The 14,926-nt window shown below is 46.7% G+C and overlaps 1 protein-coding gene across 2 annotated transcripts; it reads right to left on the bottom strand.

Annotated features, from left to right (window-relative positions):
* Positions 1-690: 690 nt before the first annotated feature.
* On the bottom strand, positions 691-13,197 carry Slc38a2 (solute carrier family 38 member 2). 2 transcript variants are annotated; one of them, XM_028789330.1, is made up of 16 exons: positions 12,888-13,197; positions 12,114-12,301; positions 11,675-11,756; positions 11,414-11,529; positions 8,851-8,924; positions 8,633-8,725; positions 8,427-8,508; positions 6,980-7,062; positions 6,716-6,774; positions 6,464-6,625; positions 5,965-6,044; positions 5,761-5,861; positions 5,133-5,257; positions 4,778-4,922; positions 4,592-4,689; positions 691-3,573 (listed from the first exon to the last, which is right to left on the bottom strand). In XM_028789330.1, the coding sequence occupies exons 2-16, from the start codon at positions 12,227-12,229 to the stop codon at positions 3,475-3,477; spliced, it is 1,515 nt and encodes a 504-aa protein (XP_028645163.1). In that variant the 5' UTR covers positions 12,230-12,301; positions 12,888-13,197; the 3' UTR covers positions 691-3,474. The 2 variants fall into 2 exon arrangements, with proteins under 2 accessions (XP_028645163.1, XP_028645164.1); XM_028789331.1 differs by lacking the exons at positions 11,414-11,529; positions 12,888-13,197 and having other exon boundaries at positions 12,114-12,231.
* Positions 13,198-14,926: the final 1,729 nt, after the last annotated feature.

The raw sequence follows: 14,926 nt of genomic DNA, 5'->3' as shown, positions 1-14,926 counted from the left end.
CACACACACACGTTTATGTCAGCCTGCTTTAAGAGTGCATCAGATTCCCCTAATGACTGTGAGCCACCATGTGGTTGCTGGGATTTGAACTCATGACCTCTGGAAGAGCAGCCAGTGCTCTTAACTGCTGAGCCATCCCACCAGCCCAAATATTTGTTTAAGACTGTATAGCCTGACACAGCACTAGATCAAAACCAGCATCAGAAACAATGTGACAAGAACCCCTACCATCACTGACATCAACTGCACACAGTAGATGTCCAGCGAAAACCTGTTAAAACACCTTAGCTCCACACAAGCCCTCAGCCATTTTGTAATGGCACTGCTGACGAGGGACAAATCTCTCAGAGCTGTGCCTTTGGAATCTCTCAAGACTTTTCCGTTTTATTATCTCCTAAACCTGGAAGGACCAGGTTATACCTAAGCTAAACCACGCTGCCTTTCAGGTTGCTAAGGAAGACCATCCCTTCATACAACCGTCAAAACCTGCCTTCCCCTCAGACCTAAGACTCCTTAATGTCCACTGGGCAACAGGATTGCTTCCTAACACTTCCTTTGCTGTTCACTTGGATGCACTACAACTGACTGCTTACCACCAGCAGGGATAAGCCTGGACCTCCACCTTCCTAGCTTTGTAAACCAGTTTTTTCCTCCAGACGCACCTCATTACCCAGAAGGAAAAAAGGCTACTCAGGATTAAGCGGGTATTTATTTTAGTTCAGTTAAAACAAACATACATGGTTTCATTGAAACTGGTGTAGCACTCACTCCCTGCTAACAGGCCACACGGGCATGTTAGCCTCTAACAGTACAGTGGGGACATTTACACTATATACACACACACAAGGAGTTCACGTGACTTTCATTGAGATCACATGTCACCCAGACAGCCACGTTTGTAGCTACTGTATTTTGAAAATTTATGCCTCATCTAAAGCTTTAATTAGATATCTGAACTTAAGCTGACATCCAACCAGTTCATTCCAAATACAATTCAAACGAGTTATTTTCAATTTTAGTAGTATACAGAATGTCAATTTCTAATACTGAATTTCCTGTACAAGTCATTTGGGGGTTTATGTATAATGTGAATTCATCAAAATGCAGTTAAGAAACTTGGGGGAATATTTACACTTGAACCCAAGACCCAATTCCGACAGTATATACAATCTATTTACAAATACATATGGACAATGTATGTACAGTTTATCATAAATATTGAAAAATAGGTTAGCTTTAATGGATTAATGCTGCTTTATAAATAACAGTACAGTTATTGAAACGTTCCGTGGAAGACAGCAATGCAAACTGAGGTGACAGGACAGTGGTTTTAATACTGAAGACTGCTCAAGACTGAGAACTCAGTTTAGGAACCTCAAGGCAGATAAAATAGCCCCAAGCATTGGAATTTGGCCTGAAATTCATTTTGGAACCTTCGATCATGCTCCCTCACAAAAGGTTTGGGAAGTCTCTCCACACTGATTGGCTGTGAACAGGATCCTGGTTGCCATGGCACCTTCTCTTGGATGCCTGTTTCTCAGCATCCCCTGGCAGATCTTATCGGAGACTCTTTCCAGGACTTCAAGCGGAAATGCAAAGTCTTTTGACTACAGGTGAGGTTCTGGATTTGGATGACAGGAAAGCAGCACGGTGGAGTGTCTTCTCACTGCCTTTGCGTCTACACGGTCCCCAATGGTTTCATCTTCGGGGCAGAACTGACCATTGGTTGTATCCAATGTAGCACTACCAGATGTCTTTCAGTCTGCAAAGGTCTTTCATAGCAGACACATCTTGCCTATGAGTTTAGTCACATATACAATACACAAAACTGTAACAAAAACCATGTGTGTCACATTTCTTCTGGCCCTTGCCTCAAACTAAAGACATTTAGTTCAAGAGAAAAAAAAACCTCACAAGCCAGATGATCAACAGATGCTACCACTTGCTCCCCTCCACCACACTTAATGGAATTATGTATATTAGATCTTAGACATTATGCCTGATGAGCAAAGTACCACATTATTTAATAATATATTCACCATACACCGTTAACATACAGTAAATGTGCTCTTAAAGCCAAGCTCCAAAGTAATGTCTTCACTTTTAACTGGAATTGAAATGGAAAGGCAAGCATGCAGTTGGACCGGAAACTGAGGACAACCAGCTTGTACTTCTTCCCCTAGCTAATCATTTGTTCGATGTAAACAAATAATTCTGCGTTGTACAAGAATGAGATGACGATCCAGTGCAAGTTTTTAGAAAGCTTACTGCATGAGAAACCCAGTGACCTTTCTGAAGCGAGCGTGCCATGTACCAGCGTGGTGCAGCCTGCCATTGAGACCTCTGCTGTAGACACGGCAGGAGCACAACTGGGCCACGTGTTGTCAAGTAAGTCACGCTTCCAGTAGATGAGCGTCTGAAAGTTCTACTTTCTATTGGACAGTTTGGGCCTATTGCCATCAAACGCCCGGTTTCACTTTTGGAAGCAATGTTTTAAAGGATGGGCCCAAAAGCACGACCCAGAGCTGACAATAACTCTGGAGACAGACGCAACTGAATAAACCCTGTTTTACCCAATTGCACTATTTGGTACCTCAAAATCAGTTATTTCATTTCCTACAGAAATCTCTGCACTGTTTCCCAGCCTAATTGATGACATAAACATTTTAGTTTTAATGAACCAATTATCTGGAGGCAAAAAAAGCGATGAACAGAGTTCACCTGATTTGGTGCAGCCATTACCAATTATCCTTCAAATGAATCTGAATGAACAAAAACAAAACCATGCTAATTCATGGTACAATTTTTTGTAACATTTTTTTCCCGAAAATGATTTTTGGGTAAAAAAGTATTTGGCTTATAATGCCTACAAAAAAGGCAAATAATTTCATAGCACTAATATTCATTTTTAAATATCAATGAAATTGTTTTACAGAGTTTATTGACAACTGGTTCTGGATAAAGTTCAAAAATGCAGTTTCTTCAAAGTAAAATAGTGCTTCTGAGGTCTTTTAAAGTATTCTTTTTTTTGGTACAAAAAATAAGTGTTTTCTCAATGCTTATTTCAATACTTTGCTGTAAATTAAGAAGTGTTTCTCACATCGAATGGTTCCGTTAGGCACATTCAAGTAAAATCATAAAATATCCAAGTTAAACAATGAGACAGCCAAACAAGTGGCTTTGATAAAAGTTAAAAGTTCGTCCATTCTCTGGAATGGAATACACTTGTCACTTCCCTTACCCCAAGGCTCGTGGTTTTTGTTGTCAATATCCATTCCCTAACACACAGATAAGCTTCTTTTAAAAAAACAAAGAGAAAGAAAAGTTCACTTATTCTGCATCCAGAAGAACCAGCGAGGAGACCACTTCAAAAGGAAGTGACCTGAGAGCATCAGGTGAAATCCGAGCGACGAGCGAGTTGAGAGTCGGACTCACGCGGCAGGCGGATGGACCATCCAGTTCTGAGTGGGGCTGTTAATGCCCACCTGCAGAGGCATTGTGCACCCAATCCAGAACAATCAAGCCCATGCTTCCAATCATCACCACTACGCCACTCAGGAGAAAACACAGAGCCTGCAAGAGACAGAGAAGAGGCATCAGCAAACCACTCTCAAATTCCTCATTACGGTACTTACGAATATTCTAATTTCACCTGACAAAATATAAACTGTTTTGTTATTTTGTCTTTTTTTCTTTTCAGAGCTGAGGACTGAAATGCCCCCCATGGGGGGGAGGGTTGCGCTCGCCTCTACCACTGAGCTAAATTCCCAGCCCCAAAATACACTGTTTTAAAGTGATCAAATTGTATGTTACTTATAGCACAAACGCCTGCACTGTAGAAGCCTTCTGAATTCTGTAACGTTTTCATTCTTTTTTCCTCACGCAAAAGGCCCCCCTTTGAAAGAGTTAGACTGGAATTTTTTTCTTTCAGAGCAAATTAAGTCACAAAATCAAGTCCAGGTAAGTCTTAGACTTGGAGTGTCCATGGACCGGCATTTTCTTCAGTGGTCCAGACACTCATGTACCTGTAATTCCTCACCCACAACCCTAGCATTAAACTCGCTGATGTAAGGGGGTAACCTTGGTTTCCAGGTGCCCCCTGGGCTCAACTTTGCTCATTTCCCCAAGGAAAGTTCACCCCAGATTATTCCTAACCTCATTCTTCAGACCAGAATGGTTGTGGACAGAGGGCTGGCAGGCTTTTACTGTGAAGTATCCCTTGCTAGGATTCTGGTTCCAAAGCTCATGGTTTGTGCTAAGTGTATCTCCTACTTTGAAACAAGAGGCTACCAAACAGAAGGATAAAGACACAACACTGAACCCATTCAAGAGCAAGCCCACAGGACTCTCTATACAGACCTCACTTTCCTGGAGCCTAAATACCCCTGATGTGCACATGTGTGCCCAAATACAGGGCACCAACAGTTACGTCACTACTTTCACACTGTTCTTTAATAACTTCCCTGCAACCGCACCATCCACTGCACAGGGAGTTCCCACCTCCCCCACCCAGTCTCTTCTGTGAACTACCTCATTGCTAAAGCTTTACAAGAAAAGAGACAAGGCACTCGTTCATGGTCATCTCACTTACCCCAATCTTCTGCACAGACCGCATAGGTTCCTTCTTCACTAACTTGATGTAGAAGGCAGACGGGAGGATAAAAATCAACATCGCAGCCGCCGACGCACCTGTAAAAGCGACGGTTATCATTGGAGAACTCGGCGAATCTGTACTTTAAAGCCTTCAAATATTCTGGGCAAGTCGATCAAAACTCACCAATGAACCCGAAGATGTCTCTAATCGTGGGGACGAAGATGACGAGCAAATTGGTGAAGGCCAAGATGGTCACAGTGATGATACTGTGCCGGAACCAGCTGAACTCTTTTGTAGGACACAGTAGATGAGTGACGGAACTCCGGATCTGAAACAAAGTCACGGGTTGTTTATTATTTAACAATCCAACTCTAATTAATGCCAGGAGTTTGCAAGAAATTGAGACACATCGATGACAGTGATTCTTTTCTAGGGAACAGATACTCCTGATCTTTGCCAGGAATCCACCTGTGCCCAACCTCTTTACCACACCCACCCTCGAAGCCCATAGCTGTTGCAGGAGCCCGTGGTTACTTACTGGGAAAATGACAACTGGGACCGTGAGGGTGACAGCCATCAGCACAGCCAAGCGGACAACAAGGAGGAGAATGTCAGTTCCCACAATCGCAGAGTAGGTATGCAGCAATTCCGACTCCACGTGCTCTGTGGGGACAGACCAGTGACAGCCTTTCAGTGTGGTTTCCTCTGGGGATCAAGTGGGAGGGCTAACTTACAGTGAAGTCTGCACTAAAATTATTAGCTACTCATGAAACGACCGTAAACTAAGAGGCTAATAAGATTAATCTGGAATTATGGTTAATGCAATTAAAGTAACACTGGAGGAAAAAATGTTCTAAATACTGAGATTTAGCCACATGACCTCCAATGAGGTCTTACAGGGGTCAAACAGCTAAATCCCAGTCTGGCTTAGTGTGTGTGTGCATGCATGTGTGTGTTGTATGTTAGTTACAGCTAAAGTTGGGAGCTGAAAACATGGGCTCGAGAGCTCCAAGGCTACCACAGAGACATCACACCAAACGGCTCACACCCACTTCAGAATCTAGACCCCAGGAATTGCGGATTAAACCAGACTGAGACTTTTTATAGTAAAACTATCCAAACAATAATGTCAGCTTCATCTCTTCCTTAAATTAGGCACTACTTACCGTAAAAGGTCAGGTATCCAAAGAGGGCGGCAAGCAAATACATCAGAAACATGGCGAAGAAAGAAATCTTGGACACGTTCATCATCCTTCTCCGGCTGCGGCTGCACACCCACGACAGAAAGCACAAGTGTGTGTATTTCAGTAAGTTCCATACCTACAACCTTAGTATAGGCCCCATAGTCTTAGTGAGCAAAGATCAATTACCTCTTCAGCTCTTCATAGATAGGAAGCACAGCAGGATGGCAGACAAAGGAAAAAGTCAGGATGGGCACAGCGTACACCGTCTGGAAAGAGACACAGCGCCCCGTCAACACCCTGCCAATTCACACCAAGTTCACACCCCCTCGTATTCACACTGGTGACGCACCCTTGTCGGTTCCCAGCTAAACCTCAGAGGATCTTCACACCAAAAGATGGAAGTAACACGCTTCTGCATGATTAACTCTTATCCTCTAACCCTTTACCACCTAGGACCTGTATCTGATCCGAGATGGGCTCTGAGGTCATGCCACTACTTCACAACTCCCTTGTCTACGACAGAATGTGAAATTTCATCTAGTTCTCCACCGTTTTCCCCCTTAAAAGCCATCTGTATCATCCAGCCTCAATTTGTCTTAAGAGATATTTTTAAATCCCTAGTGGGCAGTTTCCTTTTATTCCCCTAAACATTTCTTCCCAGAAAACAGGACTGCCACCAAGTTACCTGGGAGTTGAAGATAAAATATCGAGGCCTGCAAACATCGGCTGCGGTGACGTTGGATGCCAGCGCCACCAACGCTGCCTGGGCAAGGGTGCCGTTCACAGTTTCGTTGGCCATCAAAGCGGCTTCCACAGGGCATGGGATCTGAAACTTCTTGCAAATCACCTGAAAACGTATTTCGAATTTGTGAGCCATGCTGCATAGTCTGACGGGGCTTTAAGAATATTTTCTAAAGGAAACAAAACCACTACCTACCACAATCAGAAAGAAGATCATACAGAGTAGAGAAAGGCCACTGGTGTACCCCAAGTATCCTGGAGGGAAACGAGAGCGGCTTTAATCAGAGCATACAGAACACTAGAGCGCCATCTATGGAGTGTTAACAACTGGGGCCTTTAAAGGGTCTTGCCCTGCTGCCACCCCCAAGAGTAGGTGCTGAGAGCCTTCAGTAGTTTCTGGGAGAATACTAGCGGCTGCTGAGGGGTCATGGCGGCACTGGTCAGAAATGTGTTTGCTTACCTAGATTTCTCAGCAGTGACAATGGGAGAATGAGGACAAAGGACACCAGCAGGACCAGATAGTCACCGTTCAGATACCACAACCTGGATGGAGAGAGGAAAGCAGAAAATGAAAGGGCAGCACGCCAAGCTCAGCCAAGCTACGAACCACACGCGAAAAGGACAGTTTTCGGGAAGGATTAAAAAAAAAAAAAAAGGCCTCCCTTATTTGAGACAGGACTGATTTTGTGGGTTTGCTTCATGGGCTTCTGTACTACTCTCTGCTCTGGGAAGGCTGCCAGCTGATTCATAACATAAAACACTTCTTAAAGCTTGACACTAGGGGAGGGAACAAAGGCACTCTGTGCAAGGCCTGAGCTTATCTCCAGTGCTGCTGAGAAACACTGTGCACCAGGCGCTGCGGCGTTAGCAGCCTTAGCTTGTAATGTCCGACACCGAGGAGGAACCACAGCAGGATTGATTCACCAGACGCTTGTTAGCAAGACCGCTCTTTAAGCATTTCGATAAGGAGATTTTCACTTAAGATTTAAATGCACAAGCCACCACGCTCCCCTAAATGAGACCGAACCCCCAACTCAAGCAGAACTTTATTTCAGATTATTATAGTAACACCTGGACCCACCTTCATTTCAAAAAGATGGGGAGGGGGCATTTCTGAACCTGTATGTCCCCTAACTGCTAACACTGTTTCTTTTTTCTTCCTAAGTAACCAAGGCCTATTCTTGCCATAGGTGGTGGTGACACACGCTTGCACTTTTTGTCCCAGAGACAGAGGACCTCTTTGAGGTCCAGGCCAGCCAGGGCTAACCAGTGAAACCCTGTCTCAAAATAAAGCCATTCCTTTAAAAAGCAGTGTTTTCAAGTTCTAATCCCCCAAGATTTCCACTCCACTCCTGGCAGAAATTAGGACCCCACAGAAAAGTCACCCCGAAAGATCGGAGTCTTCAACGTAAGTCTCTAAAGGCAAGGTGGAGAGCCCACGTCTCTGCTTTGAGGAAGCAACAACTTGGGAAGCCAATGAGCCCTGGCTGTTTACATTGGACTCTGTTTCTCCACTGGGATGAATAACTTTGCACAAGCAGTTAACATTTTTTTTTAACATTAAGTACAGCTGTGCATTTTCTGGTTCTCTTCATTAACTATTTTAAGCATGACTGGGTTTTGGAAGAAAAGAAAAGTATCTTAACTAACTATATTCAGCAGCTGTAACAAATGTCAACATTAACGAGAGGTGAATTCAGGCACGAGAAAAGTTCCAGGTTTGTGTATTTGCCTGTCCAAGCTAAGAGCAGGCTGCTGCAGTTCAGCATGTGGGACACTTCTTTTGTCAGAAGTATTCCCCATGGGAACAGTTCTGGGAAATGCATGGGTAACTGTTTTTTTAACATCCAACTTTGACCAAAGTGTATCTGCAACCGTTTCTGTGGATAACCTTACTCGGCACCTACCCATTCGTATCTTCAATGTTCATTAATGCCTTGATCACCAAAGGTAACTCATATTTCACTATGAAGAGGTAGCTTGACATAGCTGGAGGAAAACAAAATTAAACCATTACAAGTGCAAAATGGGGTCTGTGACACCGCAGTCACGTGTCACCACCTTGAGCTACTACGAAAATGAAGTCTACCCAGAGTGCCCTTTTAAAACTCACCTCCAATGTTCTGCATTGTAATCGATCCGGAGGCTGCTAGCTTCCCAGCCAGACCGTATGCCTTATGTCCCAACTGTTCGTATAGTAAAGATCCTGTATGGAAGAACAGAGAAATGAGGCGCCCTGAAATCCCCACCCCCTCAAATTAGGAGGTGCATTAAATTACTTGGGGAAGGAGAAGGGGAAAAGGAAAAAAAAAAACAAGAAAGCTACTGTACCTCCTTCGTTGGCCGTCTTGAGGAGGAGATGGACGGAGTAAAGGGAGAAAATTGACACGAACGTCAGGAGGATTCTGAGAAAGGGAACGGCACCCGGTTATAAATAAGCAGGGCTGTGCGTTCACAAACACTCCCCATCTCACACAGCTCTGGTGCGACTCCCTCTCCTAACTCCTGACTGACTGACTGACTCGTAGGTATCAGGTGAGTCTCACTGTTTTAGAAGCAATGTCCACACTGCCAAATGCAGGAGACTCTGCAAAGCCCCAAGTCCTAGAGGAGTAGAAACTTGTATCCTGGCATTGTAACTATACGCCTGTCCCAAGTTCCTAAGCTTCCTTTAAAACTTGCCTTTAAACCTAGTCCATAAGGCCTCCATCCCACTCAGTTTGAGATGGGTCAGGAAAGGCCGAGAGCCCATGGAGCAGAGACTAAGAGAAAGGAGATGGGTGGGGGTGGAGGTAACATTCAGTCAGTAGGACACGATTAAAAAACTGAACTGAACTGGAGAAGAGACAGCTGTGAGGAAGAAACACTGCACCCTGCGGTAAGGAATCCTCAGCACTAAACAAGTGAGTTATCAGCTCCAGCTTTCTCTCGATTGGCAGAGAAAAATAAGGAAGGACCAGAAGGATCTAACACTACCGTCTTCCTTGAGGGGACAGGTTCCTCGTCAAGTCTCAAAGGTAGACAAGGCAGTGGTTAAAAGGAAACAAAAACAGCAAATGGGCAAAATAGACAGTCACAGAAATTTTGACCTTGTATGGGCAAGCTGTACAGTACATGAGGTGCTGGCAAAAAAATCCCCAAAAAAACAAAAACAACCACCACCAACCATCAGTACATAAAGCACGGGATGTGACTTCCATCCTAAGGTCAGCCTTAGGACACCTGGTTCTGGGGTGACACTGTTAGCCTGACCTCTTGGGAAAAAGGGTGATTTGATTAAAAACAAAACAAAAAAACCAGCTAGAGCAAATTAGGTGCTGTGTCTTACAGAGATGACAACACCCCTGGAGGTCACTTTCAACCTGAAGATTAACACTCTGTACAAGGTCGGCTAGCCATTTCAGCATGTGGCTTTTGGCCTATTCACCTTTCTATGCAATGTTAAGTTTCGATGAATAAAAAAAGCTCACACAATCTTGGTATCATTTAGCCATTTATTAAAATGGTTAATCAAACACACGGTAAGCTGTTAAAAGCGGACTCCCGAAAGCTCAAGGGTAATACCATTGGGCTTTACTTTCCGTTACGAAACAAGAGTTACCAATGACCACATTGGTAGAATTTAAAAAACTGTTCCCAGTCTTCATGGCAAGAGCTGGGAAGGGTTTCAAATATTTAACTTTGATTGCGGCCGCTCAAATTCCCAACAAAACCTGAAATCTCAGGATGTTCTGTACCTAAAGTTGCCGAGGCCTTGTTTTGGCAAGAAGCCCCCGCCTCCAATCTTCACCTCAATGCTCATAGGACCCAAAGCCAGACTTTAACATCTGTGTGGGCTTTTACAGAGCAGAGCTTTTCTTATGAAGGCGGCAGAGAAAGTAACCTGAGTGTTAAGTACCCATCAGCTAACCACACCAGTTTAACTGCGGTAAAAAAGGAAGGGACAGCTGTCGAGTGCGTGCACTTCTCTTCAGTGTAGAAGCTATGGTGAAGTCAGAGGCACCTCCACAGGGACTGTGTCAGCCATATCTATAGGCAGTTTCAAACTTTTGACACATGAGAACTACATACCCAAACGTATACGTGCTCTTGTACTCAGAAATAGCACTTTTTTTTTTTTTTACTGCTACTGCTCTGATGGTCCCGGGATTCAAAACGCAGAAACCAACCATGCACGCTTGGCAAGCTCTACTGCTGACCACTAGTCTACCACTCTCCAATCATACTACCCATGGGCAAGTGACCCCCAAATGGGTACCCTCCAAACGTGACTTCTGGAGAGCAGAGGTTCAGCCAAGTAACTTAAAAAAAACAAGCCCCCCCCCCCAAAAAAACCCAAAAAACCACTAGTAGACTCTTATTTAAAAGTCAGGCACCAATCACATGTATCCGGAAAAACATTGTTTTTAAAAAAGTGAGTTTGCTTTTTAAGCATCCAGAAAATTATGACTCACTTGCTCTAAGACAACTATGTTCTAGGCTAGGTAAATATCACCACGCCTTATACACCTCGAACTTTCTTTTCCTTATGTCACAGGTTTTAGGGCGAGACGGTCAACTTACGGAGCCACTTCCGCTTTGATTAAAAGTTAATTACTCTAGAATCACCGATATCTCTCTTACTTACAATTAACAATACCTTCTGGAAAAGACTGGCCTTAACCCGTCAGTTTTTAAGCGCTACCCCACGTTCTGTCTAACTTGCTTGCACGAGGATGTGTCACATACAGTAAAAACAGTTTCGGATCTCTGACACTTTCAGACTTGAAATCATCTTTAACACCAACTACTCTGAACCGCCAAGTTGCTTTCTTTTTTTTTTTTCCTGGAGCCAAGAATACGTTTATCATATTAACTGCCCTGCACGGCAGGCTCACTACTTACACATACTTACATAAAAAGAGCAATTCCAGTATTAGCCATGGCATAAGAAAGCCCAAGGATTCCACTGCCCACAATCGCATTGCTCAGATTAAATACTGACATTCCAAAGGAAGTAGTACCTGGATGCTATACAGAGGGAAACGATAACCAAACATATAACAATAATTAAAAGGAGAAAAAACCAGCTTTGGGCAAGTCAGATTTGAAATCTAAAAGTAACACTATTCTTTTACTCCATAAAGCCAGGCACATAACAGTACTGTTCACTTACAAAGTCTGTCTCGTACTTCTTCTTCCCCAAATTTGATTCAAGTAAAAAGTTCTGGTTCTCCGGATCCACGTCCACATAATGGCTGCGAAAATTTAAAAAAAAAAAAAAAAGGTCATTGTAACCCAACTGAAAGATATGAAAATGATGTTTTTATAAGTTTAAAGTAAGATGGCCCTTCAGTTCTGCTTAAGTTAAACGCAGGAATTCTCACATGGGCTAGGTGTTCTAGAAGGTAATACTGTCCGTCATGCAATAACCCGGTTATTTAGGAAGCTACTCTCTGGGGCTGTGTGAACAAGGGGAGACAGAACAGGTTCCTGGGTGAGCCTTCTGGTTCCTGGGTGTGAGCGTTAGCCTGTAACCGATGAGCAATCCCTCCCCGAGGCATCTGTGTATGTGTACAAGCTGATTTTTTTTTTGCAAAGCGCACTTCTCCCACCTTTTCAGAGCAGCCTGCTTGGTGGGGTAGGAGTAGTTGAAGTCACTGTTGGAGCTGTAACTGCTGCTGTCCTCATCCGGGGAGATGTTGAACCTTCCCATCTCGGTCTTCTTCATGCTGACGGCGAGGAACGGCGGACGGCGCGGGCTTCCTTTTGTCCTTGGCGGCGCACTGGCCCTCGAGGCTGCCTGCGAAGGTAGAAGGCGGCGCGTCAGGACTGCGGCGCCCGCCCGCCCCCGACCACGTGACGCCGCCGGGCGGCGCAGCGCGGCTGATTCATCCCCCGCCAGGCGAGTGGAAAAGTACCAGGCGAGCGAGGGGCGGGGGCTCGGCGAGGGGCGGAAAAGTACCGACGGCGGGGCCGCGAGAACAAAGATGCGCCCGCCGAGGCGCCCCCTCCAGCCGCCCCGGCGCTGAGCCCGGTGCCCCCGCCCCAGCCGGGGCTTGTTTACAGGGCGCACGCCGAGCCCTCCGGCAGCCGTGGCTGCCCCGGGTACCCCGGTCAGCGGCTCCTCCTCTATCTACCCCGGGAGGAACTGATGCAATACCGAGGGGCGATTGTCAAGCCCTCGCGGCTCGCCTGTCTCCCCACGCCGGGACTTGACGATTATTTTCAAGCCAATCGAGTCACAAGACCCTGCTTGCAGCAGCCGAGCGGCCCGTGCGCGGCTCCCCCTTCCCCCTAACGGGAGATTGCGGCCGGGTGCCCGCAAAGCCCCGCTCCCGCCGCCGGCGCCGCCCGCGTCCCCCGCTCCCGCCCCTCCCCCGCCTCACCTCGGTGCTCTCCCTGCGAGCTGGCCCACCTCACGGCAGCGTCTCCCGGCGGGGCTGTCTTGGGTCACACCAGGATTGTTAAAACGAGACGAAAAATAACAGTGACGGAGTCTTTTCTTTCTTTTTTTTCTTTTAAATAATAAAAATTTAAAAAAAAATCCCCGCAATCCAACAGGCAGAAGAGGTGGATTTTTATTTTCTTAAATTTAATGATTAAAGGAGAGAAGAAGCGGGGGGGGGGAGAATGGCGGTCACGGTCCTCGGGCGGAGACTGAGTGAGGGGTGGCGGCGCGGGCGACGGCGTGGCGCGGTGTGGAGCTGCCTCCTGAGCGCGAGTTATAGCGGCGGGGCGCCGCGTCAGTGGGCGGGGCGCGGGCGTTCCCCTTTGTGTACCAACAGCACCTGGGCTCCGCCTCCCGCCGGCTGCCCCGCACCCCAAGTCGGGGGGCCAGCCGCACCCCGCTTCCCCGCGGCTCGGGGCACCGCAGCCCCGTGGGTGGCCGCCACCCGCGGCCGCCGTAAGGAGCCAGCTCCCTTAGATTACCTCCCAGCCCCAGTCTCCAATGCTTGCGTTTCGGGGCACACATCCGGCGCGTGTGCAGTACTCTAACCCCCCCCCCCCCCGCAACCATTCCCAGCCCGTGACTTAAGATCTGATTTACGTGAAGGGTTTTTCTCCCGCAGAACTTGAGCGAGCCGGCGCTGCCGCGCTGCCCCGGTTTGTGTTCTCGATCTTTCCACCTAGATGTGCTTTCACTCTTCCGCGACTACCCTGGTGAATGAGGGGCGGCTCGCAGCTCCGTTTCGGGATAGACTTTTGGGTTGCACGTGTCACAGCGTACTAGGGAGGGTTGCGTTTGACCAGCAAGCCAGACACACCTTATAAGGGGTCCAGGGCCGTCCGAGGAGCGTCCTATTCCCTCTTGGCGGACACTTTCCCTCCTGCCACCACCCCACCCCTGGTGCTAGTCGGCTCCCCGGGCTTCCAGCGAGCGCGCCCTCGTTGGAATGTAGGCCTGGAGCTTGCTCTGCAGCCCGGATTCACCGGTGGAGCTGTGGTCTTGCAGAGCTGCTCAGGGGGCCCCTAGACTAGAATATTCGGTGCTGCCGGAAAGGCGAGGGCCCTTCCCTTTCGGTTGAACAAAGACCCCCGAGGAGAGAGAAATGCTGCTTGAAGGAAGGAATAAACAAACGAGTTTGACCTGGGGCTCTCTTCCTTTGGGGGACGTGGGAGAGACTGGGCTGGGCATAGAGGAAAGGGCTGGGTGTGATCACAGTTTTTGCCTTCAATGTTTTCCTGAGGAAATCTGTAACGCAGCCTATTTCCGTGGCACGTAAGACTTGAGGTGCCTTCGGACTGTGCCAGTGTTCGTGATTGACAGGGCAGGACCCTATTTCCCCTTTACACACTGGGTTCCTCGTCCTAAACCTCTGACCCCACCAGCCACACTTAAACAATAGCCATACAAGAATGCTGCATGTCCCCTTGCCTGTCTCAAGTGTCACTTAGAGCCAGGATAGCTTTTTTTTCCGGCCTTAATTAATGCGTCCCTCATCAGACCTCTTTTTGCAGTTCGGTTTTCTAAACCGTGTGGTGTCCGAACTTAATAAACCTGTGTGCTGTCTTGTACAGTCCTCAGCTTGCTCACATTTGTAGTCTTGTGTCCACGGTCTCCACACGGAGACCGAACTCTCCTCAGAGGGGAGGTTAGGAATTTGACATATAATCGGGACAAAAAATGTCTTGATTACCTTCTTTCCAAATGCACACCCTAGTAACATCGGATCATCCTCTGCGTGTGCGTGTGTGTGTGTGTGTGTGTGTGTGTGTGTGTGTAGGGGGGAGCTCGGTGGTGGACTCGAGGAATCCTGGGAAATTCTTTTCTATCAGGTTTCAACTGATAAAAATCAAAAGGTCTTAAACCACCTTTTCATTCTAGGTAAATCTCTCGCCCTGTCAGAGGTAATTCAGGAAGTTCTGTAGGTTGTTGGTTATGGCTGCAATTTGCAATACTAGACCTATTGTCCTTTGGACTTTC

This window comes from Grammomys surdaster, unplaced genomic scaffold (genome assembly GCF_004785775.1).
Source record: "Grammomys surdaster isolate TR1022 unplaced genomic scaffold, NIH_TR_1.0 125818, whole genome shotgun sequence".
Classification (NCBI taxonomy): Eukaryota; Metazoa; Chordata; class Mammalia; order Rodentia; family Muridae; genus Grammomys; species Grammomys surdaster.
The sequence above is the reverse complement of the archived record's forward strand: the minus strand, read 5'-3'. Positions and strand labels throughout refer to the sequence as shown.